Source organism: Onychomys torridus, chromosome 5 (assembly GCF_903995425.1).
Source record: "Onychomys torridus chromosome 5, mOncTor1.1, whole genome shotgun sequence".
Taxonomy (NCBI): Eukaryota; Metazoa; Chordata; class Mammalia; order Rodentia; family Cricetidae; genus Onychomys; species Onychomys torridus.
The window spans coordinates 118,133,719-118,154,461 of record NC_050447.1 but is presented as its reverse complement, the minus strand read 5'-3'; the positions used below and the strand labels follow the sequence as shown (position 1 = coordinate 118,154,461).

Here is a 20,743-nt window from a genome sequence, read left to right as displayed (position 1 = left end):
ATATCCAAAGGTTGGACACAGTTGCGGGTGTAAGTCTTAGTGTTTCCTTTGCTTCCCCAGAACAGCAGGTAACTTCAAAGTGAGCCGGGTCACTTTTCCTCCAGGGAGTTCTGTGACCCAGACTTTGGTCTGTCGGTCAGACTGAGACACTCTCTAACTGGTTTTTCTCCCAGGTTCCCTGTCCTTATCTCGACACTCTAATCTGTGTTGCTTCTGGACACAGCTCAGTGGATGATGTCAGGGTCCATACAGAGCAAGGACACGGCTTACCAAGTACAGCAGAGGTGACTCTTGCTCCTTGACAGCTCAGCAATTGTGATTTCTTCTTTTAAAAGTCATTTTAAGTTTCATAACCCAAACTGTCCTCACCTTACCCCTGGAGGAATTGAGACATGATTGGATATCCTCCAAACATAAAGAATGAAGAGGAAAACCCATAGGGCCAGTGATTGAGACATATTAGGTCATCGTAGTTGTGAAGAAAGTGGTACCTTCCCTCCTCTGTCTTGAGTCAGCTAAAACGCAGTCTTCTTAAATTAAGTCCCTTTTGCTAATTTCTAGATTGATCTTTGACTGAATGGCTTGTTTTGGAATTGCTTCTTTTAAACCAGTTTACCTGTGCTCTGAAGTGTTTGAAACATGCTAGTGTGTTGTAGAGTGGAAGTACACTAATGTACTTGGCAGTCGGCAGGCGTCTAAACAGATGCATTGACTGTACACAGCCAGACTCGGTGTCCTCTTCCTGCAGGCTTTTCCTGAGCACACAGCTCTCTGCAGTTGTAATTGAGGGCACTGGAAGGTGACGAACTCTGAAGCCTGAGTAGGAATGAGAGAATGATTTTAGTGTGCTATACTTGATTCTGGTTCTTGGTAATATCTGTCTGTCTGTCTGTCTGTGTCTGGGGTGGGGGAACAGGAGGGGAGAGGGAGGGGCAAGAGAGAGGGAGGGTGGGGAGGAAAGAAGGAATGAATGTCTCCTGTAGCTTGGGAATTCCTATCCCTCCACCTCCGCCTTCTGAGTGCTGGGATTCTGTAATGTCTACCATGCCTCACCACCTTCCGTTTTTTGAGAATCTGTTATTGACATCATGTTACCTGGAAATATTAGCTCTCAGTTATCAGCCAGTGTGGCATTGCTCATGGTTAATATGCCACTCTTGAACCCAGACAGAAACCTTCAGAAATGAGTGCTTTCACCTCACTTGTGGAGAGGCTAAACAAGTTATAGCTGGCAACAGGTTTCTACCTGGGGGTCTGGAAATGGCAAGGATTTCACCACAGGTGGAGTGTGCAGGGCGGTGGATGAGCCATTGTTGAAGGAGGAGGTGGTAGCAGGCAGGGTCAGCAAGGACTTGGCATGTTCAGATTGCACCCAGAAGTTGTCTACCAGAGCATGGGCATCCCTGGTGTGGACACACTGGCATTCACGGCTGCCTCATGTATGCAGACCCTCCAGGGCTGTGCTTACGTGTGCCTTCCCCAGGATTCAGAGGGCACTCAGACAGGAAAGCCAGAGGTATGCAGGCCTGGGCTACAGGCAGACAGCACAGTCACCCAGAGGAGTGTGACAGAAACCCAGCAGTGTCTGCTAATGGACTAGGACCCAGCTTGGGAAGGTAACACCTGCATCTGTAATGAGCCCATTTTCTGTGAACAAGGCATGGCAGGAAGGTGACTAGAAACAGGAAGAACACATAAGCAAGTAGTACTGAGTGCGAGGGCACACACAGTATCCAGCTGTGTGCAGCTGGGGAAGGTTACTTTTCTGTCTGTTGTCATAGCTAACACTAGTTTGTACTCCTGGCATGTGTGTAGATTAGAGTCCAAAAAACCCAGAGTATTCTAAGTACAAGACATTATATATTTGGTGTGCGATTAAAAAATAAACCCCATTACAGAGTTTTAAGGTCTGTCATTCCTAGAGGATGGTGCTGGGAATTGGAGCAGTCCTGGGAACAGAGGCAGGTCCCAGAGCCATTGTGCTGTGTGCTGTTCTGTTTAACGTCATAGTTGAAGGGTTAGATGGGCAGTGCTAGGGGCTGGTGCTAGATACTGCGGTGGCAGAATAATTCACAAGTCATGGTTACCTTTTAGAGCTTTATTAGGAGAAGGAGAGAGAGACAGAGACAGACAGAGAGACCATGAGGAGGAGAAGTATAGAGAGAGAGTACATGGGAGCACATGTCCGCTTTTAGGCTGGGATGCAGTCACAAACTGATGATGTAATAAGGACAGAGTCCTTATAGTAATTGCATCATGAAGTTCCAGATGGAATAAGACCTTATTAATGTTCAACATTATTCAGTTCGTGCAACAGTGTTTTCCTCTAACTCAGGTAAGCAGTGTCTGACACAGCCAGTGGTCTCAAACATCTGTCTTTAGGAAAAACTTAGGCTGTGGTGTTGGGTTCCCCAAACAGCCAGATGTAGGCAGGAGCTGGGGTTCTTGGTGGCTTGTCTGCCGTGTGACATACATCACTTACTGTCCTTGCATGGACACTGCTCACCTTCACACTGAAGGTGTTTCATTCATGGTATTGCATAGACGTGTCAACATAGGGTAATTGTTCTGTATTCACTTTCAGATAGGACCCTGACTTACTAGCCAGGTTATGTAGCTGACAAATAGCAAAGCCAGATGTGGGTGCTTTCTATAGCACCATGATGGCTATGTGGTTCCTAAAGAATAGTTATTATTTTAATTATGTATATGTTGTCTCTGTGCATCTGAGTACCAGTGCCCACAGAGGCCAAAGGCACCAGACCGCCTGCAGCTGGAATTACAGAAAGCTATGAGGTGCCCTTTGTGGGTGCTGGGAATTGAACTCTGGTCTTCTGGAAGAGGAGGAGTATGTTCTCTTAACTGCTGAGTCATTTCTCAAGTCTGGCTACATGGCCAATTTTCCCATGTGTAAAATACATTAAAAAATGTTACCAATTTTTAAATGGCACTATCATCCGCCTCTAAACCTCCCCCTCCTGAGACAGAGCCTCACTGAACCTCAGCTGTCAGCTGGGCTGGCTGGCATTGCGCCCGGGATCTGCCCTTTCTCCACTCTGGCAGTGCAGGAGCCCCAGGAGTGCACCATCATGCCCAGCTTATACTGGGGGTTGGGATCTAACCTCAGTCCCCATGCTTATGTAAGCACCCTACCCACTGAACTGCCTCTCCCACCCTGCTAACCTGACTTTTGAACATTTGTAGCTCTGTGCCCATTCAATAGCCCTCCCCACCAAACTCATTCTACCCTGACTGTAACGGTGCCACCCCAGTTGCTTTATTTTAGTGTGGTCACGCAGTCATTGGTCTTCCTGGGACTTGCTTATTCACTTATGTTCTCATGGTTCATCATGATTGAGCACATGTCCAAATTTCCTTCCTTTTTCAGGCTAAATGATGCTCCATATTTGTGTTCTTATTGTATTTGTTGAGGGTTTCCTATGTTCCAGGCACTGAGCTGTTTGAGAAGATATTAAAAAGAATGAAATATGGATGTAGTCCTCCAGAAACTCAAGTCTTTACCTGTGTTTTCAAAAGATTGAGCACAGGCTGGAGAGATGGCTTATATTTAAGAACACTTGATGTTCCTACAGAGAGTGGGATTTCAGCTCCCAACACCCACCTCGGGTGCCTTCAAACTCCTATATGTCTAACTCCCAGGAATACATACAGACACAGAAATAATTACTAGGGGAAAGAAAAGACAAACCATTTAGTAGAAACATCAGGATGGAAAAAAAGCTGCTTGTTACGTTAGTGGAGGGTCACCTGAGGAGTTAGTGCTATAGAAGAACAGACAGTGTCGTGGAGGTCCTTCAGCAGAGAGGACACAAGAGTCAAGTGCTCGGTGGTGGAAAGCAGTACAGCAGATGAGGCTGGTGTGCTGTCTTCTGTGGCGGGGTCTGCTACCTCCCTCCAGTCCCTTCTGGAGCTCTCTCTCACGCCACCACTCTGCTTCCTCAGCTGAACTGGATGCAGAGCATATGCAGAAGGCCCTGGAGATGGAGCACACCCAGCAACTGAAGTTGAAGGAGCGGCAGAAGTTCTTTGAGGAAGCGTTCCAGCAAGACATGGAACAGTACCTGTCCACGGGTTACCTGCAGATCGCAGACAGGCGAGGTGAGCTGGTCCAGTTCCAGGCTGCCTGTGGAGTGGGGTCTGGGGTGTAATCCTCAGTGGTTAGACCCCAGAACCAAAGCGAAGGTCACGGGCATGCCTGAGGTGCTATTGTTTTGCTTCTTCCTTTAGTTCTAGGTTCTAGTTGAAAAATTAAAAAATAACTTGTTACAAAATTATGCTCATACAGAATTTGAAAAATATTTTATTATTTTATGGTATTCAGGGTCTACCCAGGGCTCATACATGCTAAGCAAATGCTTGACTGAGCCAGAAAAAAAAGAAAAATAGATTACCTATGATTATAGTGTGGTCCTTTCCAGTCTGCTCAGGCTGTTTGTGCCACTGGTACCCAACTCAACATCTTTGTAGCTGACTTCTAAGTATCAGTAGAGGACTTTCTTCCCAGTATTAACTTTTTGAGGGGCTGGAGATGGAGTCCGTGGCAGAGTGAGTGCTCTCATGCCTACAGCTCCTTAGGTTAACCATGGAGGTTGACAAAAATAGAAAAGGGATTTTAAAAGTTGATTGTCTTTGTCAGAATATGCCATTACAGAAGCCACCCTTCAGTATGTGGTTCCAGAACCCCTTCTGTAGCTGAGTTTTCCTGGTCCTGCCTGGCCCACAATCAGGACAAATCTCTCTCGCCTGCCAGTCTTGCAGCTGCTCAGACCCAACCAAGTAAACACACAGAGACTTATATTGCTTACAAACTGTATGGCCATGGAAGGCTTTTTGTTAACTATTCTTACATCCTAAATTAACCCATTTTTGAAAAAAAGGGGGGGGGAGTGCTGTGGATGATTGATTGATAGATAAAACACTGATTGGCCAGTAGCCAGGCAAGAAGTATAGGCGGGACTAGTAGAGAGGAGAATTGAGAGAACAGGAAGATGGAGAGGAGGAGACACCAGCCTGCCATCCAGGGAGCATCATGTAGAGGCAGCAGGTAAAGCCACGGAACACATAGTGACATATAAATTATCAAAAATGGGCTAAGTATAAGGGTAAGAGCTAGACAATGGTAGGCCTGAGCTAATGGCCGAGCAGTTTAAATAATATAAGCTGTATGTTTATAAGTGGGCTACAGGACTGCCGGGGCTTGGTGGGACCCAGAGAAAAAAACTCCAGCTACACCCGTTGGTGAAGACCAAAATCCCTAGTTGCACAAATCCCTTCTATAAAATGGTGCACTGCATGTAACCTATGGAGTCCCCCAAGCACTGTAAAGCATTCTCATGTTACTAGATTTTCTTTGGTGTAAGTGCCATGTTCATAGATAGCCTGTACTGTTCAGAGAACAGTGAGTAGGAAACATTCCCGGTACACGTTTAGTACAGATAGAGCTGTCACAGACCTAACTTCCTTCTCCATCCACAGATAGGGAGTACATGGAGATAGAAGGCTACCTGGACTCGGATAACTTCCCTAGTTGAGTTGGTGTTGTGAGGAATAGTGTCCAGATTCATAAATGAACACCTTGGGGGAAGTGGAGACACTGGAGGACTCCTCCTTGTCTCTCCTGAGGAACTGCCTTCCTCTGGAGGTGCAGCTAGGGTGGACAGGGCAGCTCGTGGTTCCCTCTGGTAGGTGCTGTGCCATCGGCCCACATAACAGATAGGCAAGTCGAGGCTTCCCTGCCCTAGGCATGCCATCACCTCCTGGAACCCTCTCTCTCCTCCATCTCTCTGTTGTTCTCACTTGTCCAGTCGGGCTCCTCCTCACTTAGCTGTCACAGCCTCTTCATTCCTTGTCATCCAGTTGGATGTCCACATGCAGAAAGGCTGTCACAATGAGGAAGGTCAGTGATGCGGAGAGGCTGCTGGCCCAGGATGCTCTCAGGGTCACGGAGTTAGCTTTCTTAAACTCCTGGTAGATAGCATAGGATTGAGGTTTAACATTTCCTCAAAAGTCTGCTTCCTGCCCATTTAACCTACTGATCTAGAAAGGCAAGGAGTTTTTCCTCAGAACATTGTGTTTGGTAACTCAGTGCTGGCACTGCCTGTACAGTGGTCTGCTGTAGCTGCTGTGGGACAAAGTGGAAGCTTTGTGCCAGGGATTTGCCATAATGGAGAGCAGTGGTTCTCAGCCTTCCTAAGGCTGGGGCCCTTTAATACAGTTCCTCATGCTGTGCTGACCCCCAACCATACAATTATTTCATGGGCTGGAGAGATGGCTCAGCAGTTAAGAGCACTGACTATGCCGGGTGGTGATGGCGGCGGCGGCAGCGGCAGCGGCAGCAGCACACGCCTTTAATTCCAGCACTCGGGAGGCAGAGGAGGTGGATCTCTGTGAGTTCGAGGCCAGCCTGGTCTACAGAGCGAGTTCCAGGACAGGCTCCAAAGCTACAGAGAAACCCTGTCTCGAAAATCAAAACCAAACAAACAAACAAAAAAAGAGCGCTGGCTGCTCTTCCAGAGGTCCTGAGTTCAATTCCCAGCAACCACATGGTTTCTCATAACCATCTGTAATGAGATCTGGTGCCCTCTTCCGGCCTGCAGGGACACATGCAGGAAAAACACTGTATAAATAATAAGTAAGTAAATCCTTAAAAAAATAAATTATTTCATTGCTACTTCATAACTGTAATTGTGCTACTGTTATGAATCATAATGTAAATATCTGATATGCCTCCCAAAAGAGTCAAGACCCACAGGTTGAGAACTGAACATAGACGGAGTTAAGATATTCCTCACAGCTGTTATACTAACATACAGCATGGTTCATGTCAGGAGATGGTTTTCTTCTTGGACTGTGGACATCTCACTGTGTTCTTTCATATGGCCGGTGTCGGGGAGCTAGCACTCCACATGTTATCTTCTTTGTTTTTAATTTAGTTACTTTATCTTTGGTGTTGAAAGTGCAGTAGGCAAATACTCAGAGCCACATCTCTAGTCCTTGGTGTGTCTTACAAGGTTACTAATCTTGGCTTAGGTCCCAGTCCTTGTAACCTCCGATAGCCTTAATTACCTGAAACCCATCTCAGAGTACTCATAGTGAAGGTTAGCATTTCAGCAGATTAGTCTGGGGGCTGATTTCAACCTTTATTTAGTTCATACTGCTCTACCCACCCTAGCCTGTGTGCTGGAGGAGAGGGCTATGACATCATTGTAAGAACTCTATAGCTGAGAAATTTAACTCCACCCTGTTCAGTTTGCCCAGCATATCCTTAGTGTGCTGATATGAGGCCAGAGTGGACAAAGAGGAAATGAAAATGTCTCTAAGGTGCTTCTGTATTCTGAGGGACATGGGCACAGCCTCATGGGATGATGAGCGGAAGCTGGTAGATCCAAAGGCGCTCTTTGGCTGGCATGCCCTAGGTACCAGCTAGAACCAGGTATTGTTACAGTCTGAGGCTTGTAGAGCCTAGTGCATGGCAAGAAGGCACACCCCACAACAGAATTCAGTGGGTTAATTAATGTGGTTTTGAGAGTCTCAAGAATAATTTTCTTCAAGTTTTCAGAACATCTTTGGATATGTTTCATAATTGAGAAAAAAGACAAAACAAAACCAGACAGATGTTGCCAATCTGTGTGTCTTTGAAGCAAGCACTCTAGAAGAAACTTGTCTTAGCTAGAATGGAAGGGCCCTCTGAACAGTGACCCGGCACCTTGGCTGTTGAGAGCAGCTGCAGACTTCCTACCTAGACATGCACCCTACTTCAGGAAGGTTCTTCACCTCAAGGGTGGAGCTAAGTAAAGCTTAAGTTAGAACATCAGTCAACATATAAAAATGTCCTTAGTGAATGTGGCATTTTATACTCATTCTAGGAGATCAGAAATAGCAGTGTGAACTTCTTTTCAGAAGTTTAAGTTAAAGCCATGGAACTTTATGTCCAGAAATGTGTCTGGACATAGTGCAAGCCCAGCTTTGACCTCAAGAGCCATAGTGAAGTTGGAAGCCCATGGTGCCGGGAGGAAAAGAAGAGGCCTTGGAGTGGGCCACTGCAGACCCACTGCTCGCTGTGTGTTAGGGCCTGATGGGCCTTTAGTGCTGATGTGTGTGATACGCAAATGTGGATTTTCACAGAAACAGAGGACCTAGCTCAGTGGTAAATGCCTAGCATGTATGAGGCCCTAGTTTCAAACCCCAGCACCATAAAAAGACAAAACAATAAAACATACTTTCTGGAAGGTGTTACCTCATATAGCTTGCTTTGGAAAGGCCTGTGAATAATCAGTATAATCTGCTCAGTTCAAACTCTATTTCTGTACTTAAATTTATTATTTACATTGAACACATATAACCAACTTATTATTAAAAACAGTGCTGGCATGGAGATTGCATTAGTTATTTTTCTCTTCACAGTGACAGAAATACATACAAAGGTGGACTTCAATTGATAGTTGAAGAGGGCGTCCTGGAGGGAAAAGGGTGTGGCAGCGGCAGCTTGGTGATGTGGGGGCTGAGTGGGAGTAGACCTGGCCTGCCTTCTGTGTGGGCCTGTCAGAAGCTGGTTTTGTCTTTCTTTCCCTTCTCTGCCTTTCAGTCACTCGAAGACCCCCAGTGCACAGGATGGAACTACCCACTGTAGTGGTTTGAATAAAAATGGACCCCTAGGCCTAAAAGGAATGGCACTATTAGGAGATGTGACCTTGATGGAGTAGGTGTGTCTTTGTTGGAGGAGGTGTGTTACTAGGGGGCAGGCTTTGAGGTCTTAGAAGCTCAAGCCTGGCGAGTGTGGCACTTTCACTTCTTGCTGTCTGAGGATCCAGATGGAGAAAACTCAGCTACCTCTCTGGCACCATGTCTACCTCTGCACCACCATACTTCCCACCATGACTGTCTTATTGTCTTATTGCTGTGAAGATCAGAAGGCAATCTTTGCTAAAATATCACAAGAGCAGTCTTTAGGCCACATACTAACATTCTTCTCCTCTGAAACCTCTTGAGCCAGTCCCCCACAGTTCAGATCATCCTCATCAACACGGTCTTCCATGTTCCTACCTGGATGGCCCATTAAATAGCAATCAAAACATTCCACTGCTTTTCTAACCCATAACCCAAAGTCCCAAACTGGTCAGGCCTGTCACAGCAATCCCCCAGTCGCTGGTAACAACTTCTGTCTTAGGGTTTCTGTTGCTGTGAAGAGACACCATGACCACAGCAACTTTTTTTTGTTTTTGTTTTTTCGAGATAAGGTGTCTCTGTGTAGCTTTGTACCTGTCCTGGAATTCACTTTGGAGACCAGGCTGGCCTCGAACTCACAGAGATCCGCCTGCCTCTGCCCCCCAAGTGCTGGAATTAAAGGCGTGCGCCACCACTGCCCAGCTAGTGATTTTTTTTTTTTTTTTTGAGCTGAGGATCAAACCCAGGGCCTTGCACTTACTAGGCAAGCACTCTACCACTAAGCTAAATCCCCAACCCAACCACAGCAACTCTTAAGAGAAACATTTAATTGGGCTAGCTTACAGTTCAGAGGTTTAGTCCATTATCATCATGGCAGGAAGCATAGAGGCTGACATGGTGCTGGAGAAGGAGCTGAGAGTTCTATATCTGGATCCCTAGTGGGTAGCAGGAGATTGTGTGCCACACTGAGCATATCTTGAGCATTTGAGACCTCAAAACCCACCCCTACAGTGACACACTTCCTGCAACAAGCCCACACCTGCAAATAGTGCCACTCACTGTGACAATAATCAACTAAACTTCTAAACTGTAAGCCAGGCCCAATTAAATGTTTTCCTTTATTAGAGTCATGGTCATGAAATCTCTTCATAGCAATAGAACCCTATCACTTTAGAAGGCTTTACAGTTTATTTCTTGCTAATCCTTAGCTTGACTTGATTTTCTACTGTCCCATCCTTATTAAAGCAGTGTGCATGTGCACATCATTAAATAGCTATGTAATATAGAAGGCCAAAGGTATCTTCATAAATCCAGTTTAACTGACCATTAAGATTATCCTTCACAGACATCCTCATACGTCCTGTGTACATTTTTTAAGAGTAAAGAGCTGGGTTTCTGATTGTGAAGGTGTAGAGTGAAACCACAGGGTTGCATTATGAGCAAGTTCCCATGGACATTATAGCTCAAGGAACCTTACTTTGAAAATTGCCTCTTTTCAGGGAGTAATTACTTCATGATTACTTGGTTTACTAGAGTTTGTCAGTTACTTATCATAATAGCTGTACCAGCTGACAAGCTCCCCAGCTGTGTGTGTTCTGGTTATGATTTGTCAACATTTCATAGAGCTACATCCCCCCTCCACCCCTAATCAATACAAAGTGACATGTTTTGGCTTTAATTTCTTTAATTGCTCATTTATTTATTAAAAATTTTTATTGCAGTATATTTTGAGCATACTCTTTCCCCTCCCAGGTCCACTCCCTTCTCCACCACATTTCACTCCCTGGCCACATAGGCATATGATTATATCATAATGCAAAACTCATGTAGTCCAACTTCAAAAGTTCCCATAGTCTTTCAGTCTGAATACAAAGTCTCTTTTGAGACTCATGGCAATCTGTAAACTCTAAGTCCCTATAAAGTCAAAGTGTAGATTACATGTTCTAACATACAGTAGCACAGAATGTACATTACCATTCCAAAAGGGAGCATAATCAGGAAATACTAGATAAAAACAAGACAGAAAATCATCAAGGCAAGCTCCAAAATCTGTATCCCCATGTCTAATGTCAAAGCTAGAGTTCTGAATAGCACTTTGTTGACTGCAACATACTTCTGTTGGGCTGGTCCCCACACCCTGTCTGCATCTCTCCTTGGTAGTTATCCCATGATTGCTGTCTCCAACATTTGGGGTCTCCAAGGCAATCCAGGCTTCACTGTGACAGCTTCATTACAGTGGCCTCACTGGCTTTTCTTTACCATGGAGGAAGATTCCACAATCCCTTTCCTTTATCCTTATTGATTCTAAAGCCCGAACCATACAGCTGAAGCTGTCAAGTCCTTTTGATTTGTTGAGGCCTCCTTGACTTGAATTTGCATATGCTTTCAGTTATTGATGGTTTCCTGTACTGCTTAAGCTTTGCTTAAATTCCTTTTCACAAGTTGGAAGCTTAGCTTGGTGGAGTCTTGTCTTGAGGTCTACTCCCTTTACAATTAGCATCCAGCTTCTCTAAACTTTTTATCTCCTTGAGCATGGGCTTTACTCCAACATTACATTTCCTGGTGCTCCTTTACTCTTCAAATTGTGCATTTTGATTTCCTTTTGCCCTTTTTATTGTTCAACTGTTTTCCTAATCCAAAGTCAACATTCCACTAACAAGGCATGGTCAAACCTGTCACAGCAATATGCCATTCTGTGATATCCACTTCTTAGTTACTGTTCTATTGCTGTGAAGAGACACCATGACCATGGCAACTCTTATAAAAGAAAACATTGAATTAGGGGCTGGCTTCAGTTCCAGAGTGTTAACTCATTGTCATCATGGTGGGAAGCATGGCTGTACACAAGTAGGTACTGAAGCGCTGAGAACTACATCCTGATCCATAGGCATAGACAGACTAGACTTTTGAAACCTCAGAGCCCACCCCCAGTGGGCTCTTCCAAGGCTACACCTCCTCCAACAATGCTATACTTCCTAATCTTTCCAAGCAGCTCACCATCTCAGGACCGAGCATGCAACTATATGAGCCTATGGAGTCTAATCTCATTCAAACCATACCACCACCCTGATTTAAAAAAAGCCACACACACACACACACACACACACACACACACACACACACACACCACTGGAGTGTGGTTCATGTACCCAGCAACACTTGAGAAAACTGATTTTCATTTCCCCAAAGGTATCAGTTATAAATAGCTCCTTAGCTTCTTCCACTTTTACTTCTCTGTGCTTCTCTGGTTTGAGCTTGTACAGATCTTACACATTCTGTCACAGTCTGTGAGTTCCTATGTGTAGGAGTCCATGTGTGAATAGAAGGCACTGTTTCCTTGAAGTCAACCACCACCTCTGGCTCTTACACTTTCAGCCTCTTCCACATAGTAACCCTAGGTAGTCCCATGATTTATCTAGATTTAGGTTTGGACCCACTTTAGCAGGGTTAAATATGAAATGGGCCTTATATCCAGTCAAAAAGTGGTTGGTGACTCCCATTACATGTGTGCCTCTGTTGCACCAGTATATCTTGCAGGCAGGTCACTGGGTTTGTAGTTGGGTGATGCTGAGAATTATTTCTTCCTCCTCCTGGAGTAGGTCTTAGATGCTTTTCCATTACTGTGATAAAATGCCATGACCAAGGCAATGTACATAAGTTTATTTGGGCCTTACAGTGCTGGGATTAAAGGCGTGTGCTACCACCACCCAGCAGTGGAGGGTATTCTTATTAAAATCGCCACACATACAAAGTACCTTCTAGCACCATGAATGCTAGTCAGTAGGGTTGAAGATTCTAGTTGGGCACCAGCTGATTTCTCAATATTTAGTGACATTAGTGGTCTCTTCAGCAATAGGGCCTTACCGTCAGGCTATGGAAGGTAAGTATCAGCCTTGGCAATAAGTTGTTTATTCCTCTTATCTTGTCTTCCTTTCATTGAGTCTGGATGTTGACTTTCACAGTTGTCTGATACACAGTATTTCTCAAGGTGACTGGCTTTGACAACCTTGTATTTGTGTTTTAAACCTATAACTATAGACTAGGACATTCCACTGTCACTTTGTAACAGTTACATTTTATTAAGCAGTAGTTTCATTGCAAGGGACATTTGGCAACGCCTGGATACAAACTGTTGGCAAGATTCTGCTTTAAAATGTGGTAAAGGTGTTCCACAGGATTTCATAGGCAGTGGCTAAGGGAAGTCTAACTCCTACCTCACACAGGAGAGCCATCAGTCTTCCAGTCCAGTGTCAACAGAGGCAAAACCACCCTGCTGTAAGCTGGACTTCACCTCACTTGGTTACCATGTTTGGTTTTGCTTTAAAGTCTTCAATAAACTCTGTCTGAAGTTTGATTGGAATTGCAGTACATTTCTAAGACTCACAACTGACCCTGCGCACATTACTGTCCTTGTTTATCCTGACAAGATGAGCATAACCACACTGTGGGACCACTGACTGTTCTAGTGTTGGGTTTATGGTTTCCATGGAAAGCGTGCCCAAACATCTTTGTTTGTTTGAACACAATAGCATGCCACACTGTTCATAGTCTGTTTTTGCACAGGCCACTCATTTGTAGCTAAGCATGGCGGTACATGCCTGGACTTCCCGCACTTGGCAGAATTGCGTTCTTCAGGCATCTTTTCTTCTGAGACAAGGCCTCACTATGTAGCCCTGGAACTCAACTGGAACCAGACTGACCTCTAACTTAGAGATCTGCCTGGCCATCTAGTTATTTTCTACTTACCTGGCTCTCAATTTCAATCATGAACTTGTAGTTATCTGGTCCATCTTAGTAGCATCTCTGACACAGATTTCCTGAAGCTCCCTGTTGTTAGGTTTTCATTTGTACTGCCCCTCACTTTATAGGGTACTTCTCGTCTGTGAAGCCCAAGGTTCATAATACATCTACCCCAGGCCGCCTCACTCCTAGGATTTCTTTCTTGGCTGGGGTGGGAGGTGACCTAGGACCAGTCCTGAGAGGTATCCTGCTTCGGGAAAGCACTCAGGTCTGGTAGCTCTGTCTCCAACTGCTGTTGAGCTGCTGAGCTCACTCTCCCACCCTGAGAATGCCAACTTCCTATTGGCCCATTGAAAGAGTTCCTGCATGCTGCAGGAGCGCCCCACTTCAAATACCACCTGCAAACAAGGGGCCAGGTGATAAAAGATGACTTAGGACACTTTGTCACTTGGTGATTGCAGGAGCTAAGACAAAAATGGTGTAATTAGCCTAATAATGATGAAAGTCAACATTTACATGAAAAGGGAAAAAAATAAAAAAGATGTAATTTCTTTTATTCTCAGAGCCCATGGGCAGCATGTCATCAATGGAGGTGAATGTGGACATGCTGGAACAGATGGACCTGATGGACATCTCTGACCAGGAGGCTCTAGATGTCTTCTTGAACTCCAGCGGAGAGGAGAACATTGTGCTGTCCCCTGGTTTAGGTAAGAGTCACCACCAGAGCAATGTCAAACTTCTTAAACTCATCATCTTTCATGGACCCATTTTTCCACATGTACATAAGGATTTGCCAAGTTTAAGTATCCAGCTCCACTGCCTCCAGTAAGGGTCTCAGGTGGCAGATGACACTGGATTGGGGCTGTGGTAGCTCTGCCCTTCCTGAGCAGCAGTGTGTGGAATACCACTTAGGACACTCGTGTTTCATGCTCACCAAGACCTTCAGGACTGTGGGCTTGCACCCTTAAACCTGAGCAGCTTTTCTGACTAGCCAGTATTTGTTTCTTTCATGTACAGGCCTCAGGTGTAGGCCCCACAGTACTGAGGGTCCAGATTCCTCTGACTTCACGGAACCTCCTCAGTCCTGCAAAATGATTTAGTCACAGTCATTAAGTCCTGGTAAAACTGCAGAACTGCTGGAGGCTCTGAATCCAATCAGCACAGGGAGCCCACGGAGCTGTGGGATGGTGTAGGTTGCACATGGCCTTTAGCACAGCGCTGAAAGGATCAAGAGTTCTTGGTCTTTTCTGGTGTCACAGGTGCTTAGCCGAGTGAGCACAGACCGGAGGGTCAGCCACCTTGCTCACCTGTGGCTCCTGCAGGGAGAACCATCAGGAAGTGGTGATGGGAAGAAGGCAGCCCCGCAGTGTAGCCTCAGACACTTGCCCTCAATAGTAGTTCCCAACTGCAATACCTCAGAGGCCTTTTCTCCTTTCTTCACAGAGCTTGAATCCAACCCCTGTCAGAATGAAATGACTCTTCAGATTCCAAATCCCTCAGAATCTGCACTCCAGCCTCCTGCCTCACCCTCTGCCTGCCCTGATCTGGACACTGTGGATACCCCCCTCGTCCAGTCTGATGAGGAGGAGGTACAGGTGGACACTGCCTTGGTCACATTACACACTGACAGAAAACCCACCCCAGGTGTCAGTGATGACAGTGACTCAACTCAGGACATTTAAGTGACTTGGCCAGCTGTGTGCAGAATCCTCCTGCAAAGCGGGTTCTTTAGAGGTTTCTGGTTTCACAAAATTGCTAATGGTATGTGAGAACCATTAGAGAAGAACTCACAATAAAGCTATAGACTAAACATTAAGCTGTGGGTGATGTGGGGTTGTACAAAAAAAGCTCCTGCCTTGACAGGTGCTCACAGCTGACATGACCAAGCATTCCTAAAGGAACCCAGGTATAGAGGGCCACTGAGGAGGGACTTGGCCAGGTCCAGGTCCTGTCCCCTCCATGTGGGCTCCATGCCCTGGTGTAACAAGGGAAGAAAACTCCCTGAAAACATGTGACCAATAGTGGTCAAATTGGGATCTGAAAACTTACTTTTGTATCCATCAGTTGAATAATCTTCAGGCCAAAGCCTGCTGTCACTACAAGAGAACACCCGAACCTCAGCAGAAATAAACTTGAGCCCTGTTTGGCTTGCTTCCCACAAGAAAGGTCCCCAGGGCAGTAGCTCCTGTCCCCACCAGAGGCACAGCTAAACAGTCACATGAAAATGCCTCAGTAGTTCCACTCCCTGGCCAAAAGGAAGAGCTGCAGCCTCTGCCCCACTGACCAGAGAAGCAAGCCCATCCCTTCCCCCTCACTTCCACAAGACAGACAGAAATGTCCAAAAAACTTGTTTTTATTATTAAACCTTGTAGTACAAACCTGAAAAGTAAACAAAAAACTGGCAATAAACCACACGAAGTCCTCCCTCTTGAGGGAGGGGTGCAGAGCAGCGCTAATAAATTAAATGTCAAACTGTAAGCCATAGGCGAAAGTTTACTGTCAAAAGAGGGAAAAGTACACAGCAAGGCCATGGAAACTGGACAACCACATGGGAAAACACGCGACTGTTATGTAATCATTAAATATTCCAAAACAGTTCAGTCTTCTGCAACAACCACCACCAACGTGGATCCTAGGACGTTCCTGGCAGTCACCACTGGCAAGCTCAGTGCAATCAATATGGGTAGCTACGGACTGATCAATTATGAAACAGAACAGCTTGTGAAAACAATTTCCCTTTTTTATTCCACACACACTGTACACACAACCGGAGAAGGACAACAGCTACTCCATTACCATGTTTTCTTGTTGTTGAGTGATGTAAGCAGCACTTAGAAATGTTACAAGAAAAACCCTGTAAGCATCCAATCCAGCCGATGAAGAAACTGAAATGTAAGGCTTTTCTTCATCTTTTCTCACCCCTCCCTCCCCCCACCAAGAAAAGGCTCAAGTATTTAAAACAATTTACAGGAGTATGTACAAAGGATTCTTTTTTTTTTTCCTTGTTTTGTTAAAACATGAAGAGAAAAAATAGACAAGATGAGCACAGATGTAGTTTCACATTCAAACAGAACTGCAGACTTAGTGGCTCTAGTGTGGTTTACACGAGGATTAATGCTGCTGTGTGAGTGAACAAGCAGAGGTGGAATGTCAGGAGACTGACTGCACTGATGACAGGGATCACCGACAGTAACTACTGTTTCCTTTGTCCTCAGGGATGCTATCTGAAGGGTTTTCTGACTTTTTGTGTGTTTTTATTTATTTTGATAAAGTAGCCAACAGCACCAAAAATAACAGAATGGATTTCCTAATGAAATCAGGCACAGGTCTCCCTCAGTGACCCTCCAAGGCAGCAGGCAGTCTTGTCTTCGTCCTCTCTTCCTCAAACGGATGCATAGTGATGTGCTGGTATGAGAACTCAGTCACTCCAACCTCACATTTGCCTTCAGCTGCCATAACCGCCTAGCTACACAAACGAGGCGCTCCGGTTCCAAAAGTTACAAACTCCCCTTGCACAAGACAGAAGAAAAGACAGCCAAAGTAAAGCCATTCAAGTTTCTTTTTCTGTATATGTGTGTGTATCTTCTGTCCCTTTCCCCAATCTATAAAAATCTGTTCTCCAAACTTCACCCTCTTCAAAAATGGGTTAAAAAGCCTTTATTCTCCAAAGGTTAACAAACAGAACAAAAATGAACAAAAAAAAAAAAAAAAAAAAAAAACAGCAACAAAAAAAAAACCAAAAAAAACCAAAAAGGCTTTTGTCAGCCGTGGGGGCAATACAAATTAACACAGCCCCTCAAAGGTTTTGAACAGTGAGTGTACGGCAGCTTCCAAACCTGACTGCAATATCTAGATATCTACGTACAAAAACGTCAACAGTTTAATGCTAAAACAAAATCAGTTCTCTAAAACCAGAAGAAATTCTTCGTTAGAGCTAGTGCAAAGACAGCTTGTATCCTACAGCAAGTACTCCAAACTAGAATATAGTAATTACAAAAAATATATAAGTGACCATGGGTTCGGCATCTTCATGAGGATGGCAGCCGAGATGGCGGCACGTCCACGGTCGCTCTCTTGCGGGGGCCTCTTTTTGGTGTGGGTTTGTTGAGACAGTTCTCAATGCCGCCGTGTTTGCCAGACACTTTGCCACATATCTGGTTGACCAAACTGATGATCTGCTCCTGCCAGGAGGACAGACAGACAGCATGAAGTTAATGGAGCAGAGGGTCCCAGGCAACAAACATTACCTTATGAGTGAGACATTAGCAGGCTTTCTAAATGGCTTTAGGATTCAGAGATGCAGAAGACTTGTGAGCAGCTCAGGATGACACCTAAGGAAACTTCCTGGGGCTAGAGACCTTCCAGTTGCTCAGAGTATATATACCTCCCTCTTACAGGAGGAGCTGGGCTACCAACACCTGCTCACAGCTGCCTTGTAACTCCAGCTCCAGGGAATCGAATGCCTTCAACAGCTAGTGTACTTGTACCCCCATAGTTGTAACTTAAAATATATTTTTGAAAAAGAGTTCCATCCATGAGACAGGCCATCTCCTGGAACTGCATCAAATAGTTGGGGGTAGGGCCCAGACAGATGCCAAAAAATCCAGAAATTAAGAACAATGGCCAGCTAAACCCCTTGTTCATTGCTTCAAGGGTTGAACTAGCCCAGGGCAATGCTGGAGAGCTCACCCTGGTGGTGAGGACAAGGGAGAGCTGGAGATGACCAACCCCTGTAACTACCCAGGCCCAGACCAGGGTCATGAGTTGGCTTGCCCCACATCCATCCCATCCATGATCTGCTGGAGCACATAAAGGGACTGGTCCTATAGACCCAAAGCTGCAGAATCTGCCCTACACAGGGTAACAGCAGGATATCCAAGAGGAGGATGCCCAGTGAGGGCCCAGCACAGTGTAGCAGAAACCAGAGGCCTTGAGCCAGACCAATGACTCTTTACAGTGAACACCTGCACATAAAGATATATGGATAAAAGGGCTTACTGTGTGACTATGTTAAACTACAGCTTCCATTTCTCTCTTTCATTTAATCTTGGGTGAGGGTAGGGTATACAAGGGCAGATATGAAGGGACAGGGACATGAATGGGGTCAGGACGCATAATGTGAAAGACAAAGAATAAAAAGTTAAAAACAAAAACAACAAAAAAAAGACAGCAGGCAAATCTGAGACAAACTGCATACCTAGGCCAAGCATAGCTGAGGAGGATGGCCAGCCACATTGCTTCCTAAGTACCACAAGATACCTTTCTAAAGGACTAGCTTATCCTCCTGTACCCCATACTGAGGTGCTTCGTAGGCACCAGCTTTGGGGCTATGCTAAAGTTCTCCAGCATGTGACATCACCAAGTCACATGACTCATTTCCCTCTGCACCAGAGACAAGAGAGAATAGCCACGTCCTTGTTTTTCACCCAAGATAGCCAAATCATCTCTACCAAAACGTATCCATAGCTGGATGTGGTAGCCCACACTTGGAATCACAGCTCTCCAGAGGTTGAGGCAGAAGAAAGAACTAATTTGGGGCCAGCCTGGAGCACACTGAAATACCTGGCAGGGTGGCTAGGCACCATACCATGAGTGAAAAAGACTCCTGAGGTTTGCACAGTGAAGGTCTGTCTCTCAAAAGCCCTAGACGTCACTGAAGGAATGTACACCATGAACAGCCAGCCATCTGCTGACTGAACACAGTGCCCTGCCTCCCTGTGCCAAGTTTGGAGAGACAGACAGGTTCTGACAAGGTGTCCAGAAGCCCAGCTCTCCCTGGGAGCTTCACAGCACAAGAGGAAGGAAGCCAGAAGACTGGGTGCAGGAGGAGCATGCCTGGAATCCCTAGCAAATCTGTCTTGTCCTGGACAGGAGAGCTCATCTGCGGGCTCTACAGGAAGAGCTTGAAACTACATTCCTCAATCAAACTAGTTGACCTCAATTCAGGACTGGCACTGACTTCCTTAACTGCAGCAAGCCTCTGGCAGAGGGAGAGGCTGCTGCTAGGTGCAGTTTTTTCTCCTTGCCCATCAAGGCCAGGGACTAGACATCAGACCACCACCATAGATGTGCTGTTCTTTCAGGACTTTGGTCACTGACAAGACCAGGTGGCTTTACACCCCACTGTGCAGCTTCAGCAGCACTCTCAAGAAAAGAAAAGGAAAGAAAGTGGAGCAGAAGATTCTATTGCCAGCCTTAGAACTAGAAGGCAGAACCTAGGACCACATGGCTAATGTACTACACAGCCAGCCACAGAGCTGGGGAATACACAGTGGTAATGGCCACTTCCGAAAAGACGAGACTGCTTGAAGGGCCCCAGGTGGCCAGTGACCGGGCAAACCAGGATCAGCACATCCCACCAGAGGACTGCAAGCTGTGTATGGGCCAAGGAGATAGTGTGTGTGACGCAAGCTGTGAGAGCTTGGGGATGGCTGCTTGAGATGTTCCTGACCCAAAGGGGGTTAGGAGGACTGTAGAAACAACAGCAGCTTCAGACAGAATGTACAGAGGGTGAGCAAATCAATCATAGAAGTTAGAAGACCAACTGGAATGGTAAATGGTGCTCCATTTGGTGAGAAGATCTGTTTGGACCAGGGTTCATTTAGCAGCTGTTCTTAACCTGTAATTTGAGACCCCATTGGGCATAAAACAACCCTTTCACATGGGGTCATATATCAGATATCCTACATATCAGATACTTACATTGTGAGTCATGACAGTAGCAAAATTATACTTATGAAGTAGCAATAAAATAATTTTATGGTTGGGGGTCACCCCAACATAAGGAACTGTACTGAAGTCATAGCATTAGGAACGTTGAGAAGGTGACTTAAAAGGTGAGTTGAATGTGATATGTAGAACTTGATACAGAATCCAAACAAGAGAGAAAAGAATATATGAAGCTGTGGAGACAGTGTGGATCACACATGCACACAGTTCCAAGCAGGTGGGCAGCACAGGGGGCCATATTACAGGGCTGCCAGTGAGTTGGGCCCCAACCTAAAACATTCCATTATAAACACAGGACATGGAATCAGTGGTGGGGAAGGGGACAGCGGCAGGTGTCTACATCATGCAAGGAACATGACCACCACCACCCCTAGCCCTGACTCAGTGGTCACTTCTGAGGTACAGAAACATGTATCAGTCTGCAAGGCAGATATGGGACTCATCCCCTAGGGCTCAAATGCTCCCTTCCCACAATAGCACAGTTAGTCCACAGCCACAAAAGCCTCCCCCCACGACCCCCGCACGTCTCCTGGCTGTACAGACAAGAATTGGGAGACAGACTGAAATTCATATTCAGTATCTCATATGG

At 45.6% G+C, this 20,743-nt stretch overlaps 2 protein-coding genes across 6 annotated transcripts in view; one reads left to right on the top strand and one right to left on the bottom strand.

The window, feature by feature from the left end:
- Dtnbp1 (dystrobrevin binding protein 1) overlaps nt 1–15,241 on the top strand; it is a 123,542-nt gene extending 108,301 nt beyond the window's left edge. Inside the window, exons 8-10 of one of the 2 annotated variants that reach the window (XM_036188155.1) lie at nt 3,964–4,119; nt 13,989–14,132; nt 14,869–15,241. In XM_036188155.1, the coding sequence (XP_036044048.1) occupies nt 3,964–4,119; nt 13,989–14,132; nt 14,869–15,107 (539 nt within the window). In that variant the 3' untranslated portion in view covers nt 15,108–15,241. The remainder of the gene's footprint in view (nt 1–3,963; nt 4,120–13,988; nt 14,133–14,868) is intronic. The other variant, XM_036188156.1, reaches the window with a different exon arrangement.
- A 1,912-nt stretch (nt 15,242–17,153) lies between these two features.
- Nucleotides 17,154–20,743, bottom strand: part of Jarid2 (jumonji and AT-rich interaction domain containing 2) — a 185,647-nt gene continuing 182,057 nt past the window's right edge. For all 4 annotated transcript variants that reach the window (XM_036187509.1, XM_036187508.1, XM_036187511.1 and 1 more), the window contains one exon: nt 17,154–17,606. In XM_036187509.1, coding sequence (XP_036043402.1) covers nt 17,454–17,606 — 153 coding nt within the window. In that variant the 3' untranslated portion in view covers nt 17,154–17,453. The remainder of the gene's footprint in view (nt 17,607–20,743) is intronic.